Source organism: Colobus angolensis, unplaced genomic scaffold (assembly GCF_000951035.1).
Source record: "Colobus angolensis palliatus isolate OR3802 unplaced genomic scaffold, Cang.pa_1.0 Scaffold102, whole genome shotgun sequence".
Taxonomy (NCBI): Eukaryota; Metazoa; Chordata; class Mammalia; order Primates; family Cercopithecidae; genus Colobus; species Colobus angolensis.
In genome coordinates, this window is record NW_012111142.1 from 1,349,537 (window position 1) to 1,365,411 (window position 15,875).

Genomic DNA, 15,875 nt, shown 5'->3' on the forward strand with positions numbered 1-15,875 from the left:
AAAAAAAAAAAAGTTTTATTTTGAAACAACTTTAGAAATATAAGACAGTTTTAAAGATAATTGAATATTTTTTTCTTTTTTTAAGAGATGGGTCTCACCACATTGCCCAGGCTGGTCTTGAAATCCTGGGCTCAAGCAATCCTTCTACCTTGGCCAAATAGCTGGGATTACAGGCCCAAATCATCTCACCTGGCTTGAACAGCTTTTTAAAATAAATTTTACAGCAGCATAATTTACACTCAATAAAATACACGTTTTAAGTGTACAGACTGATGAGTTTTGATACGAAAGTGTACATCTGCATAACGATTACCTCATATAAGATGTAGAGTATTTTCATTATTCCAGAAAGTTTCCTACTGCCCCTTCCCAGTCAATCTCCCTTGACATTCTGGGCCATCACCAATCTGATTAGTCTGACAGATTAGTTTTTCCTGTCCTAGAACGTCATATAAATTGAATCATACAGTATGTACTCTTTTGTTACTGTGGTTTTTTTTTCACTCAATGCCTGCATGCTTATTCCCGATTGTTGCATGTATCAATAATTAATTCATTTTTATTTGCTGATAGTATTCTATATATTAATACAGCACAATTTATTTATGCATTCAACTGTTGATGGACATTTTTGTTGTTTCTAGTTTGAGATATTATAAATAAAGCTGCTATGAGCATTTGTGTACAAGTCTTCTTGTGAACATATATTTTTCATTTCTTTTAAGTAAATACTTAGGAGTAGAATTACTGGATTATAGGAAAGGTAATGTTTGACATTATAAGAAACAAATGGAATTATTCATCTTAATCTGAGTCAATGGTGTCTTCTTTCAATCTTCTCCATCTCAGTAAATGACAGCAGAACCCACCCAGTTCAACCCCAAATCTAGTAATTATCCGTGGTCCCACTTTTTCTCACACCCCACATTGAATCAGTAATTCTCCTTCAGCGCAAGCCTTGAATCCACTCATTTTTTCTCCTCCATACCTATGCCCAAACTCCTGACCGAACTACCACTGTCTTGCCCCTGATCAACCAAAATAACCTAATAACTCTTCTCTTTGCTTCCACTTTAGATCCTTCACAAACCATTGCCCTTATAGCAGTTAAAAGTACTCCCTTTAAAAGTTAAATCTGGTTCTGTCTCTCCCTTTCCTAAAAGCTGCTCAAGAGTGTCCCAATTTCCTTACCTGGTATAATAAAATTAATCTGAGTTCCTTACACAGTTTATAAAGTCCTAAGTGATTTGGCCCAGCCTACTTCTCTTACCTCCATCTACCTCTCTTCTCTTTTCCCCCTTGCTGTGTTCTAGCAACAGCAGCCTTCTTACTGATTCTCTACCACACCATGCAAATACTCAAGTTAGGATCTTCACATTACTCTCCCAATTTTTTACTCCTTTTTCCTTTCAATTTCACAAAACTTGATTTTTCAAGATAATACCATTTACAAGTTTACTTCATAATGGTTCTTGACTTATCTTTGACTGAAGTTATTATAATTACTTTCTATGTACTTAACTAATTTAATCTTCATAGCAATTCTATGAAATCAGTACTATTATTACCAGCATTTAATATATAAAGAAACTGAGACACAGAGAAATTAAGTTTTCTTAGTTACATAGTAAATGGAAGAATTGGGATTCTCTTGCTTGTTATTCTAGAAATGCCTTTCAGTTGTGTGTGTGTGTGTGTGTGTGTGTGTGTGTGTGTGAGATAATATCATATACGGTATTTTATAATGCACTCTTTTCATTTACTTTTTTATTGTGGCAAAACACATAACTTTATCATCTTAACCATTTCTAAGTGTATAGTAGGGTTAAGTGTAGTTACGTTGTTGTGCAAGAGATCTCTAGAACTTTTTCATCTTGCAACACTGAATTTCTGTGTCCAACTTTTCACTTACTTTTTTTTTTTTTTTTTGAGACAGAGTCTCGCTCTGTTGCCCAGGCTGGAGTGCAATGGCGAAATCTCACTGCAACCTGTGTCTCCTGGGTTCAAGCGATTCTCCCCTCAACCTCCCTAATAGCTGGAATTACTGGCATGCGCCACCATGCCCAGATAATTTTTGTATTTTTAGTAGAGACACGGTTTCATCACGTTGGCCATGCTGGTTTTAAACTGCTGACCTCAGGTGATCCGCCTGCCTCGGCCTCCCAAAGTGCTGGGATTACAGACATGAGCCACTGCACCTGGCCCGCTTACTTTTAATGTTAGCAAATATGTCTCCAGAATCATATCCAAAGGCTGCTTTTTGGACATTATTGCCTAAACCAGTATTTATTTAATCAGTCAGTTTTGTTGGACATTCCGTTTTCAATTTCTCATGATATATAATTGTATGATGAACATTTTTGGAATCTCTATATATTTGTTTAAATATATCTTTAAAGATAAGTTTCTAGAAGTGGAAATGCTGTGTTGAAGGCACACATTTGTCTTAGGATTTTTAATATGAAATGCAAATGTTACACTCTTCTGTCTGTGTCCCTCAAGTTTTGTCTTGTGCCTGCCCCTTTAAATGATTTAGCCACTCTCACACTGTTGTATATTTAGCATGTTCACCAGCTATGTTTCATTTTCGTCTCCTCTCTTGATTATTGTCGAGCAACCAATCCTCCCCTCCCTCTCCTCTTCTAGTTTTTATCTCAGCTCCTGATAATCTTATTTTGGTTGCCCCTGGCATTCAATGATTCATTTTAACTTTTTATTGAGGTTGTCAAAGTGCATTCCCCTGGGTCAGGCTGTTGGGAAGGTGTCCTGTTGTAGCTCCCTTCCTGTTGAATATACTGTTCCCTCCATCTAGGATCCCCTGGCCTCACGGTGCATAGGTGAATCCCTATTCTGCTTTGGAAGTCACTTTGGCCTCACCTCCTCTGAAAGCTTGTCTTTATGTATTCCTCTCCCAATCCCTGGGAAGCCTGAGTAAGATGTTTCTTCCTCTGTGCTCCCCCAGCATCTTGATCTTACCTCTATCACAGCACTTACTATATTATATTTATGTACCACAACAATAAACAGTCATGACCCAATAAAATGTTGATTGGATTGAAAAGAGGCTGTTATTTATAAGAGGTGGTTCCAGAGATGGATGACTTAGTGAAAAACTGAAGGCCTCTGAAGGAAGCCTAGAAAAATTAAAAGCCACATGGGAAAAGGTTTCTGCTAAATATGACTCATTTTAGATATGATTCAATCTGCCCTCAGCATTCTTTCCTTAGCCACGATCTTGATACCTTCCCTGTGGTCTTCCAACTACATTCTCTGGTGGCAAATACTGTCTACATTGACCTAATGGATCGACAGGCCTACTTCTTGCACTGACTCCCTTTCAGAAGAGGAACATCTTCTGATACCATGCAACAATTAATACAAAATAAAACAAATAATTTGCATTTATGGGATGGGGGAAAAAGAAGAGGCTTTCCAATGCTAGCATATAAATCTTGTGAGGTTAGGGATGACATATTAATCAGGTGTGTATCCTCACACTGGGGCATAGTCCCTGGCATACAGCATATGCTCAGTGAATTCATTCTAAGTACATGGATAAGTAGCTGTTCTCCCAAGGACTGAAAACCTGCTTATAAGTGGTATCCTATAGACCACTGCAAATACCCCAGATGACTAGCACAAATTCAAGTCACCCTGAATTCCTGAACATCAACTAGATTCCCCCAACTATATCGTACCCAGTTGAATAGACCTTGCCTGAGTTTTACTATGTCTTTTAGAAACAGGGGGTCCAACTGCCTGTATATATCTTTGGAATACATTTCTACAGCCATGCCAGTTCTTCCAGCCCATGAAGTAACGCAAAGTTCTAAGCACATGGCACTAGACACACAATATTAACAGCAGCATCTTTCTTTGAATAATTTCTGCAAGACCTCATTGTGAATGCATTATTTAAAAACTGAGAACTAGACATAGCTGAGCTCTATTTCAGAGCAAATATACCAGGGGCAAACATTGGGATTCACAGACACACAATAAGGTGCAGCCTGATACACAGCATGAGTCTAGAGTATCATTGAAATCTAGGCTGCACTGCCTCAAGTAAGTACTACTAGTAAGTCTTCCCTAGGAAGTTCAGGCTGGCACAAGGTGAATACCACAAATCAGACCTGACTCTAGCACCATTTATCCTTGGTTTGGTTTAGAGGACCTGCTGAAGCTGAGACCACAGAAGGTCTTCTGCTGTGTTGTTACTGCCTTATTAGTAAACACTGGCACTGTATCCTTATGAACTGCAAATAACTATACCATAAAGAGTAATAACTTTTGATATCTAGGGACATTCATGTTTTAGGTGATAAACCCGCCTTTATGCATTGAATGACTATTTATCATAGGCCTATTTTGTGCCAGGATGGTCAAACACATTGACGCATTTAAGGGGCAGCAATGCTCTCTATTGAATACCAACTTAGTGTACCAGTAACTAAATTATGCTTACCTTTCTGCAATTTTTCAACATATTTTCATGAAGATAAGCCACTTAAGTTTTTGTTTGTTTGTTTGTTTGTTTGTTTTCTTTTTTTTTTTTGAGAGGGAGTCTTGCTCTGTGACCCAGGCTGGAGTGCAGTGGCGTGATCTCAGCTCACTGTAACCTCTGCCTCCCGGGTTCATGCCAGTCTCCTGTCTCAGCCTCCCAAGTAGCTGGGACTACAGGCGCCCGCCACCACGCCTGGCTAATTTTTTGTATTTTTAGTGGAGACAGGGTTTCACCCTGTTAGCCAGGATAGTCTTGATCTCCTGACCTCGTGATCTGCCCACCTTGGCTTCCCAAAGTGCTGGGATTACAGGCGTGAGCAACCACTCTCGGCCACAAGTTATCTAATTTTACTCAATTCTTATACAGAGCTAGTCAAGGAAATACGAGCTAAAGTAAACACTGTTACAATACTAGTTAATTGGCTGTTGTCTAAATCTGATCAACTATCAAGATAAAGCTGATGGAAATGCTCAAGAAATTAAATGCCACAGAACCTATGTGTGTTTCTAGGCCTATACCTTGTTCAGGTGTTCAAGGTGAACTGATGCCATATTTATAGGCTGTCTCCCAAAAGGTACAATGGCTTCAGCCCTAACTCTTACCATTTTCATCTAGACTTTATCTTCTCCTAAATGCTTGAATTTTTGTGATCTATAATGGTCTGTGCGGATTTTTTAAAAAATACATTCTTCTCTTTTTAAAAATAAAAAAAAGGCAAGATTGACCATACATGGTGGCTCATGTCTATAATCCCAGCACTTTGGGAGGCTGAGGCGGGTGGATCACCTGAGGTCAGGAGTTCAAGGCTAGCCTGATCAACATGGTGAAACCCCGTCTCTACTAAAAATACAAAAAATTAGCCAGGTGTGGTGGTGTGTGCCTATAATCCCAACTACTTGGGAGGCTGAGGCAGGAGAATCACTTGAACCCTGGAGGCCGAGGTTGCAGTGAGCTGAGATTGAGCCATTGCACTCCAGCCTGGGTGACAAGAGCAAAACTCCATCTCAAAAAAAAAGGTGAGATCATATATCATATAGTTACATTTAATTTTAATTCAACTAGAAAGAATTCAAAATTTTCCACATTCTTTCTGAAAACAATATTTTAAAAAGATATTATAAGATATTTCCAAGTTAAAAACAAAGATTTAATTATGATGAAAAACATAGTTTAAATAGTCCTTTTGGTAAATAAATTGGCATAAAATTGTATAAAGAAAAACTTACCCGATACATTTATGTGGGTCTTTAGGTAACTCCTGGCTGTCATCTTTCACTATAAAGAAAAAATATGAAAAGATTCTGGTTTACTTGGAGATGGAATATATGACTTTATGTGCACTATTTCCAAAGCCTCAGTAAAATGGTAATAAAGGAATAAAAATAAGGTATAAAATCTCAAGGAGAGCAAAAGAAAGATGACAAGAAAATTTTTCAAGATAGAAAGCAGATGTCAAGTGGTAACTGTCTTAGCAGGCCATAGAAATTTGAAAACAAAAAACTGCATGATGAGAAGAGACCAATAAAAAGTAAATGGATTCACACTTCAGAACCTGAGAAACAGTACAGGAACTGAAGGTGCCAGATACCTCTGGAAGGAGGGGTGAGAGGCAGAGCACAGACACCAAAGACTTATACCATCATCCTGTGCGACCAGATGATGACCACTGCTCAGGCAGAAAGGAAGATATTTAACCTCTGGAAAAACTGGGCCAGAGAGACTCAGGACTGGAGGACAGTAGAAACAAAACAGGATAGGAGTATGATAAGAAACCGAAAATGGAATAAATCATATTGAACAGACAAGTCTCCTAATTCTCTCCCCTCGTCCAGCTGTCAGCGTATTAGCAGTGCTCTCTCTCTCTCGCGCTTGTACTTGTGCTCTCTCTCTCTCTCTCTCTCTCCCCACAAGACTGGCAGATTCCTCTCAGGAGAAATAGTTAAGTCTAATGAAATGGCCAGGTTCTCACTGAATAATTCTACAATGAAATAAAACTGTCAACAAGCCCAGCCTGTATTCAGAACTTTCAGTCTTTTTAATAGTCCATTCATCACATGTCCATCATAAGAATGAATAGTTAAAGATCACTAGATATTTTGAGCAAGGTCAATACCATAAAAGGGAACAATCCTAACCACAAAAAACAGAAAAATAGGAAACAGAAATATTTTTCTTAAAATCTTCCAGAATATACAACAAACAAAGAGATGGATAATAGGAGAAATTTGGTTTCAAAAAATTAAAGGATCAGATCAATAGACCCAACATTCAAATCAGAGCAGATCTAGAAGAGACAATAGGGAAAATGAAGAGAGAAGAAATTATAAAAGAAATCACATAAGAAAGTTTTCCAGAACTGAACGATTAGAGATTGAGATTTCAATAGCTTATCAAATGCCCTATGTAATGTGGAGGCAAGGAAGTGGAGGATACAAAAAGAAATATTATCCAAAATTTCAAATCACTGGGAATAAAAAGAAGGTTTAAAAAGTTTCCAGAAAAAAAGAATAAATCACATGTGAAAAATTGGACATTGGAATGAAATTAGACTTCTCAAGAGCAACACTAGAAACTAAAATGTAGTAAAGTATTTACAATTTGGAAAGAAAACTATTTCCAAACTAAAATTTAACCAAACTATGAGTATATGAGAGTAACGCAATTACATTTTTAGGCATGCGAAGTTGTAAAAGGTTAAGCTTCCAGGTACTAGGAAGCTCCTAGAAGATGTACTCCAACAAAACAAAGGAGCAAAACCAACCACAAGGAAAATGGGGGATTGAGCGGCCAGCAGGAGCTCCTACCCAGCAGGCACCCGAAAGGCCATCCCAGCACACCTGCAAGAGAACTGCCAATTCAGAAAAGAAGAGGAAGGATGGAGCGCCATAGGAAAGAGGGCTCCAAAAACAAAGCAGACTCGATGCTGATTGAATGCCTAGGAGCTGTTTTACAGCTTTCTCAGAAAGTTTAGAAGAAGAAAAGGTAGTGTATACATAAAAAACAAAGGAATGTAAAATCAGACCTTTTGTACAAGAAAAGAAAGATAACCATTTATGGTTCATCTGTGACAAGTATTTATAAAGTCATATTAATGTAACCGACTCATATTAGGAGGATGGGGGAGAGGAAATGTGGGTAGGAATGGTAGTATAAAAGCAAAATCTTTGTATTTTATAAGATGAAGTCTATAAATAATATCTAAAACAGAAAAGCCTACAAATATTAGTATAGAATCAACTTAGAAATGTGGTGGTAAATGCCAGACAAAACAGCTCAATGTGTTGAAAGCTATTGTTGCCTCTGGCAGGCAACACTCAGGGATAGAGAACATTATTTCATTAAAAACTGATTCCTATTATGTGTCCTCTAAAACTATAAACATAGATTTTTTGATAGAAAATAAATACTTAACATTTCTTGTTAAAACTAGCAACTCAGAAATTTTGCTGAAAAGTTACTGGACTATCTGGTATAAAGAAATACAGACAGGAAAAAAGAGGTATGTAACCCAAGCAAATAGATCCACACTCTGCCACGCTGTTAAACTCAGTTTTTCAGTATCTTATGACATTTGTAAGTAACAGAATATCTGTAACAAAACTGCAATCATCAACAACAAAACTGGTTCTGAATGGTGGTGCTAAAGCTCATGTTCTGTAACAAGTGAGCAATGCTACCGGACTAAATTTTGTTTTCCCCTGACATCCAGAAAGTGTATTTCTCAGGGGAAGGGTATTCCTACACCTAACCAAAGAAGTATATTCACTTTAAAAAGAAATGGCAGCCTGGAATCCTATGAGACACCACCAGCTTCAATTGTAGAGATATTTTGCTTTAAAATTGCTCTATTATTAAAAGGATTTTTAAAAACCCAGTGAACAAATTGGGAACTTGAATTGGAGAAGAATCAAATATCTGTCACAACATTCTCCTAATCACAAGCAGAAGATGATATATTTGTAGAATTATCAGGTTTTTAAAAAGTATATCACACAAATTAGTATTATAATCCCCCTAATATTTCTATATTCTCCTTTATTCTAGTATTATGACTCATGTCAATTATAGCTTATTTAGATAAGCATCTGAAATGTATTAGATGATCCTCCTTTTTATGAAAAACTATAGGAATATACTTCGCTAGGAAAAAATAATTACCTCAGGCTTAGCTACCATCACTCAGTTTTACTCTTTTTATACTATTGTATTTTTCTTCAACCAAAGATTTTAAAAATTATATGAAACTTCTGTTTTAAACTATGGAAACAACTATGACAAACAGAAGGTAAATATTACTTGATAATACAACTATACAGAAATCAAAATTCACAAGGATGAACTGAAAAAAGGGGCAGATAATTGCTCACATGAAACCTCATATGAAAGCTCATAACAAATTAGAAAGTAAGTAGCAATACTCAGAATCTATGAGGCAAACAGTTGTTATACATTGTCTCCAGACCTTCCTCCTCTGAGTTTCCATAAACTAGTTGAACAATACTTTGGAAGGTATTTAAAAGGTCCCCTTATCCAATTCTTGGCACCAGAGCTTTTTATCAAAGAAGGCCTTTGATAACATCTCTGAAAAATGGTCATTTAGCTCTATCAAATAAACACTAGTTACAAAAGAACAACTTTAGTAATAGAGAGTTTACTAACTGCCAGTCTGGCCTTGCCCATTCTTTTAAGCAACTTGAATTGTTTAAAACAATTCTTCCTCATATTTGGCCAACTGGGGACCTGGATGGACTTTACCATTGAGAATGGCGCAACTATAAAGTCATTTGCTTTTAGGAAAGATCAGCTGGGCACCCAACTGGCTATATAATTGTTTGTTCAAACTGGTACATTGTAAGTGAAAGGAGGTACTGGAAATAATTATACCAGGACTGTTCTCAGGCAGTCTGGGGTATGTGAGCACTCTAAGAAAGGAAAAGGGGCCAGGCCACAAGGAAAGGAGGCTGTCAGGAAATGGGAAGGTCATCGGACCTCCACACTGGGTTTGAGCTTAGAACTTGGTCTTCTTGCCAATACACCGAGGCAAAGACCTAGCTGTTCAGGGTAAGCAAACATAACAAATGTTGGGGAAAAGTTTGGGTAATGAGCGACATTTACATGTCTGCATATCACATACCAGGCTTAGACTTAGGACAATAAAATTAATTCCAGACAACTGATTATGTAGTAAAGTCCCTGATATATTTAAGGTATGTTCTGACACAAGGCAGGGCCAAGCCTGCGTATTCTGAACTTCAGTTCTGCTACATCCCAGCAGGCCTGGGAAAATATGACTGACTTGTAGCTCTAGTGTTTGTCCTGTGTTAGTTTTCTCAAGCAACCCAAAAGAAGTCTCCTTTTTCCATAGGAAATCCCTTCAAATATTTGAAAACAGCTTTTACAACTGCCCTTTATCTTTTCTTCCATTGGCTAAACATATACAGTTTCTTCAGCCTTTAGAAATGTGAGGCTCCAAGTGTATTCCAGATGAAAGCCTACCAAGCCAGAGAAGGGTTAAATTATTATATAACACATACTTAGAAGAAAGGAATTTTCTATTACTGCTTTGCATTAAGCTTGTGATCAAATAGCTCCCTCAATAACTTTGTCATAAAGTTCTATGGTACTGGAAAAGATTCTTGATCAACACCGTTTGATTTGTATCAGACCCAAAACCCAGAGGAGGAGGAGCAATTGAGCTTGGTCACAATTATACAGACCTAGCTAATGGATTGGGAGTCCTAGAAGGGAAATAGACAAAGAAACAATGGAAATCTGAGAGAAAAAGTACTGTAAGAAATCAAGGCCTGTTGATTGGGAAGGTAATGATATCAGCTACTATGCAAGGTTGCTGTGTGCTACCAGAAGAAGATGGGGCAGGATATAAAGGAAATAACTATGTCAGTAGGGGCCCAGCTCTCATTTGTGGGAAACCTTTCTGTGCACAAGAAGCCAGAAGCAGTGCTCTACTACCTGGAGAGAGAGACAGAGAGAGCACAGGGGCAATGGAGGCAATGAAGTTAAGAGTCACAACGAAGCTGCTGGCAGGACACTAAGGGTATCAGGAAAACACTGCCCAGTAGAGCAGAAAGACTGAAGAGCTTCAGGCTCTGTTTCCACGTGGACTCTTAGAAGGAATTCCTGGGGAGGGAACTCTCTGGAGAAAAAAAGTTGACATCTTGCTAATCAAGAAGAAAAGTGGTGCAAATCAGTAGGATCTGGAGTACTGCAGGTGAAGTCTGGGAAATGCTCCTTATAGATTGAAGAGCTAAAATTAGATGTCATATCTTTATGATGGGTAGACTAGTTTCATTTGGCACCATCCATACATATGACCATAGCATTCAAAGACACTCAGCTTAAGATCTTTGATGATCTTTAAAAAAGGATCACATTGGTTGGTTTGACAAAGAGTTACAGTATGAGAGATCTTAATACCATTTCATTACTGAAAATGGATACAGAAAATATTTCAAATATTCCCTTATATAACAACTATTTCCTAGATCACTATGCTATAAATGTTTGATGTATAGTTGATAATTGCCAAATAACAAAAACTAGTTAGGTTTTTTTTTTTTTTTTTTGAGATGGAGTTTCACTCTTGTTGCCCAGGCTAGAGTGCAATGGTGTGATCTGGGCTCACTGCAACCTCTGGCTCCCAGGTTCAAACGATTCTCCTGCCTCAGCCTCCTGAGTAGCTGGGATTACTGGCATGTGCCACTATGCCTGGCTAATTCCGTATTTTAGTAGAGACAGGGTTTCTCCATGTTGCTCAGGCTGGTCTCAAACTCCTGACCTCAGGTGATCCACCCACCTCGACCTCCCAAAGTGTTGGGATTACAGGTGTGAGCCACTGCACCTGACAAAAGTAGGTACTTCTTACTTTGTAATGACCGGTTGAAAAGTTTTAGAATTGTTCTGTACAGAGATTCATCTTTAATCAGTATTCTGGCTGCTTCCAAATTCACTGGATTCTCTAGCACCGGATTAGAAAGCATAACCTATAGGAACAGACAACATATAATTTCAAAAGTAAACCTTTTTAGAGCAGAAAGACAAACCAATATATACAACTTTCAGTAAGCATTTATTAAATGCTTACTGGTATGGATCTGGAGATAGATTAAAAAATAACATGAGACATAGTCTGTACTCTCAAGAAACCTAACATTAGGCTCATGAATGTACTGTATAAAACCATGTTAGACCAAAAAAAAGCTACAAGCTCCTTTCTGTAACTTATTCCTTCCTATCATAGACATTTAAATTGAATTTAAATTAAGATTATAAAAATTTTAGTTGATGGTGGTTAGTGTATTTAAACTTCAAAATATTTTAAACAACATTTCAAGTACATTCCCCTTGAATAACAGTGTGATAATTGAAAATGTATCTCATTTGTTGTTGAGAAAGAAGTAGTTAGTAATTATGGTCTCAACTTGTATTGCCCATCACTGTAGGTACAGTCACAGGTGGCTATTTAAATTTAAAATAATTAAAATTAAATAAAATTAAAAATTCATTTCCTTAGTCATTGTAGCAATATTTCAAGTGCTCAGTAGCCACATGTGACTAGTGGCTACTGTATTGAACAGTGCAGATATATGGGATATTTCCATCAATGCAGAAAGTTCTACTGTGCAGCAATGACCTTCAAAGGAATATTGAAGAGCTATTAAAATATTGATTATAATCATATGGAAGTTACTTGAGAGACAATGTTAAGTGAAAAAGAAACAGGCTATATGGTTTATATAGCCATGTGCCACATAACAATGTTTCACTCAACAACAGACGGCATATATCATGGTGGTCCTGTAAGATAATAATACCAAATTTTTACTGTACCTTTTCTATATTTAGATACACAAATATTTACCATTGTGTTACAATGGCCTATAATGTTTAGTATAGTAATATGCTGTGTAGGTTTGTAGCCTAGGAGCAACAGGGTATAACATAGTATCAGGCGATACCATCTCGGTTCGTGTAAGTACACTCTATGATTTTCAAACAATGATGAAATGTTTAACAACTCATTTCTCAGAATGTATTCTTATTGCTAAGCGTGTGGCAATATCCACACCATAATTGCAACGATGTAAAAATTCAGGTTCATTCATTCATTCATTCATTTTATTTAATATCTACCAAATGTCAGCATTGTCCTTGGTACGCTCTGGGAAATCAAGGATGAATTAGACCTGCTTCCTGATTTGGGGAAGCTTGTAGTCCAATGGGGAAGACAGATATGTAAGCAGTGTGTGCATTATAGTATTAGCGTTCTAACAGAAATCTGCTCAGGGTACTGTTGGGTGTGTGGCAAAGGAAGCTCCCTCAAAACCAAAGCTATTAATTCTGCCTAGGAAAATAAATCAGAAAAGGTATCCTAGAGGAAGACTCATTTGATCTAACTCTCACAACAATATGAACAGCTGCTTGCTGGACAGACTGAGGAAGAGGGGAGGAGAAAATGAGTTGCCAGGCAGAGGGGAGCTGGAGACTGGCCATTTCTAAGGTAACTTTAGAACTCTATGAATGTTTTTTGATCTGAATTGAACCAAGCAATGTGAGTGCAGAAAAGCATGAAGATATAAGTATGAGCAGGATTGCCTGGTGTGTTAGAGAGAGTCTAGGTGTGAGGATTAGATATGCAACAGAACTAGAGCTTACACCTGTGGAGAAGGTGGGATCCACCGAAAGATTTCAAACAGAAACACAGGAGAAAAGAGCAGAAAGCTCTTTCCTAGTAACAGTAGAGTTAAGGGTTTTCTTTATAATTATCAGTGATTTTCCTTTCCTTCCCATTATCTTAAAAAGCTTTTGTAATGTGGGCATATTTGTTTTATTAATGTTTTTGAAAAATAAAAAGACAAAACTGTGTTATCTACTGGCTTTCCATGATATATTTGGCAACCCTTTGGTGTCACTTTGCATTACTGTTTAATAGAAAGAACAATCATATTATTAACTAACTAGAGGTTCAGCATCCTAAATCTGAAAATCTGAAATCCTAAATACTCCCAAATTCAAAACTTTTTGAGCACTGACATGATGTGCAAAGGAAATACTCACTGCAGCATTTCAGATTTCAAAATTTCAAATTTGGGATGCTCAAATGGTAAGTATATATAATGCAAATATTCAAAAATTGGAAAAATTCCCAATTCCTAAGCATTTCAGGTAAGAAATACTCAATCTGTATTAACTATTGAGTTATTTTCTTGGACCAGGGACAGTTCCGAATTCTTTACATGCATTAATTAATTTCCTCATCACAGGTTACATGAGGTAACAACAGCCCCGTTTTACTGATGAATAAATTGAGGCATTGAGAAGTGGGAAAATTTGTCCAATGGTACAAAGGTATCAAGTGACAGAACCAGGATGTGAAGCCAGGCAATCTTAACTCAGAGCCCCACACTTTCCTTTTATCAAATATTCTTCAATTCAAAATTTTCACCAGCTCATTCTGGTTTGCCCTTACTCATTACATTTTGGGATCATTTTGCTATTCTTAGGGCAGACTCTAGTTTAGGTGGATGAGGTCAGAGTATGTCTCAGTTTAAAGGCATTCAAAGGATTAACCCCAGATTTCTGCATATCACACTCACTCACTCCCTTAAAGCTTTTGCTCAAATGTCTCTTTCCTAGAACACAGCCTCACACAAGTAGATCCTCAATACATATTTGTAGAACGAATGAATGAACTGAACATTGAATCTTTCCTAAAGATTATATTTTACTTAGTATGCTAAGATGACTAGCCAGAAAAGTTTTATTTTATTTATTTTCAAATACAAGAAATAGAAGAAATGCAATTTATATTATAATTATAATTCCATACTAAAAATTTCAATGATGCCAGAATATTTTATATTCCAAATATTCTAGATAATCAAAATGCAATTATTTATCTCCAGATATTATTAGTGATAAGTAGGTCCATGGATAGATTATTGCTACACTAGATCTAAGTGGTCAAAGCAAGTGTCACTGAAATAATTCATTTTAGCATCAGATGAGAAAGAAGAGTTTTTTAAGGATCAGAAACAACACAACACTGGGTGGATGTGGTGGCTCCTGCCTGTAATTCCAGCATTGTGGGAGGATCACTTGAGCCCAGGAGTTCAAGGCCAGCCTGAGCAACATAGTGAGATCCTGTCTCTAGAGAAAATTTAAAAAATTAGCCATCCATGGTAGGACATGCCTGTGGTCCCAGCTACTTGAGAGGCTGAGGTGGGAGAATCGCTTGAGCCCAGGAGGTTGAGGCTGCAGTGAGCAGCATTCATGATTGTGCCACTGTACTCTAGCCTGGGCGACAGAGTAAGATCCTGTCTCAAAAAAAAAAAAAAAAAGAAAAGAAAAGAAAAGAAAGAAAAAGAAAAGAAATAGTACAACACTGAGGTATGCTTTTAAGGACCATGGGTCCAGTGGGTAAATGTGGCATTTGAGAAACAGGCATCTGAGGAGAGGAGAAAATCCTTAGTATAATTGTTCACTGGGTTTGATATGAACACTAATGAGACAGAAAGTAGCTAACTAGCACTGTCAGAAACTAAAAACAAAAGTGAACGTTTTAAGTTGTAGTCACTGGATCCACCTCTCTCAGGAAGGCAAGGCCTGTAAGTGAAGAACGATCTAAAAGGCTTGTTCAACACCAGGAAGTGAAGTTAGGAGCCAAAAGAAAACCTAAGGTTATATTTTTCAGAATTGAAACCATCTAAATAATTTTTTTTTCTTTTATAAGATATGTATTCTTTGGTCTTGAGGGACCTTAATTATCTGTTTCATTTTAAAATAATAGTCTTTATAATTTAAGTAAGTTCCACTTTGTAGCCTTCATATAGAAGTATGGATTTAAATAAGCGTCTCAAATTCTTTAAACACTTAAATATTCATTGTATATTTTAATCCTTATAGTTTGAATAATTAAGGTAATTAAAAGTATTAAAGCGAGGATTATATGAAATCCGTCCTTACCTGTAGGGCAAGTAAGATGCTGCTCAATGTATAGTTTGTATTCCACTTCTTAGGGTTGTCCAAAAAGTCTATACAGGGCTGACCAGTATGTGGGTCTACTGTATTAAAATAATACATTAATATTGGCATATACAATAAATTATTATTTAAAACTTACAAACATCAAAATGATAAGCCAGAAAATTTATCTGCATTTATTCTTCCCTTTTCCTAGTTCTTCTCTTTTGTAATGAGAAGCACTATACCCATCCCTGGTTCCCACCTATTACCATGTTGTTTTAGCTGAATACATTTGTGTCCCTACTGTTTTTCCTATCCTCTCCTCTAGCAAGATGTGGCCTTGTGGGACTAAGTTTTTGTTGTGGGATATAAGGATAAGTGTGCAATT

The 15,875-nt window shown here is 37.0% G+C and overlaps 1 protein-coding gene across 1 annotated transcript in view; it reads right to left on the reverse strand.

The window, feature by feature from the left end:
• The window catches only part of UBE2U (ubiquitin-conjugating enzyme E2U (putative)), a 62,745-nt gene that overhangs the window by 39,481 nt on the left and 7,389 nt on the right, over positions 1-15,875 (reverse strand). The window contains 3 exon segments of the mRNA XM_011940847.1: positions 5,731-5,779; positions 11,388-11,505; positions 15,488-15,585. Of these exon segments, the coding sequence (XP_011796237.1) occupies positions 5,731-5,779; positions 11,388-11,505; positions 15,488-15,585 (265 nt within the window).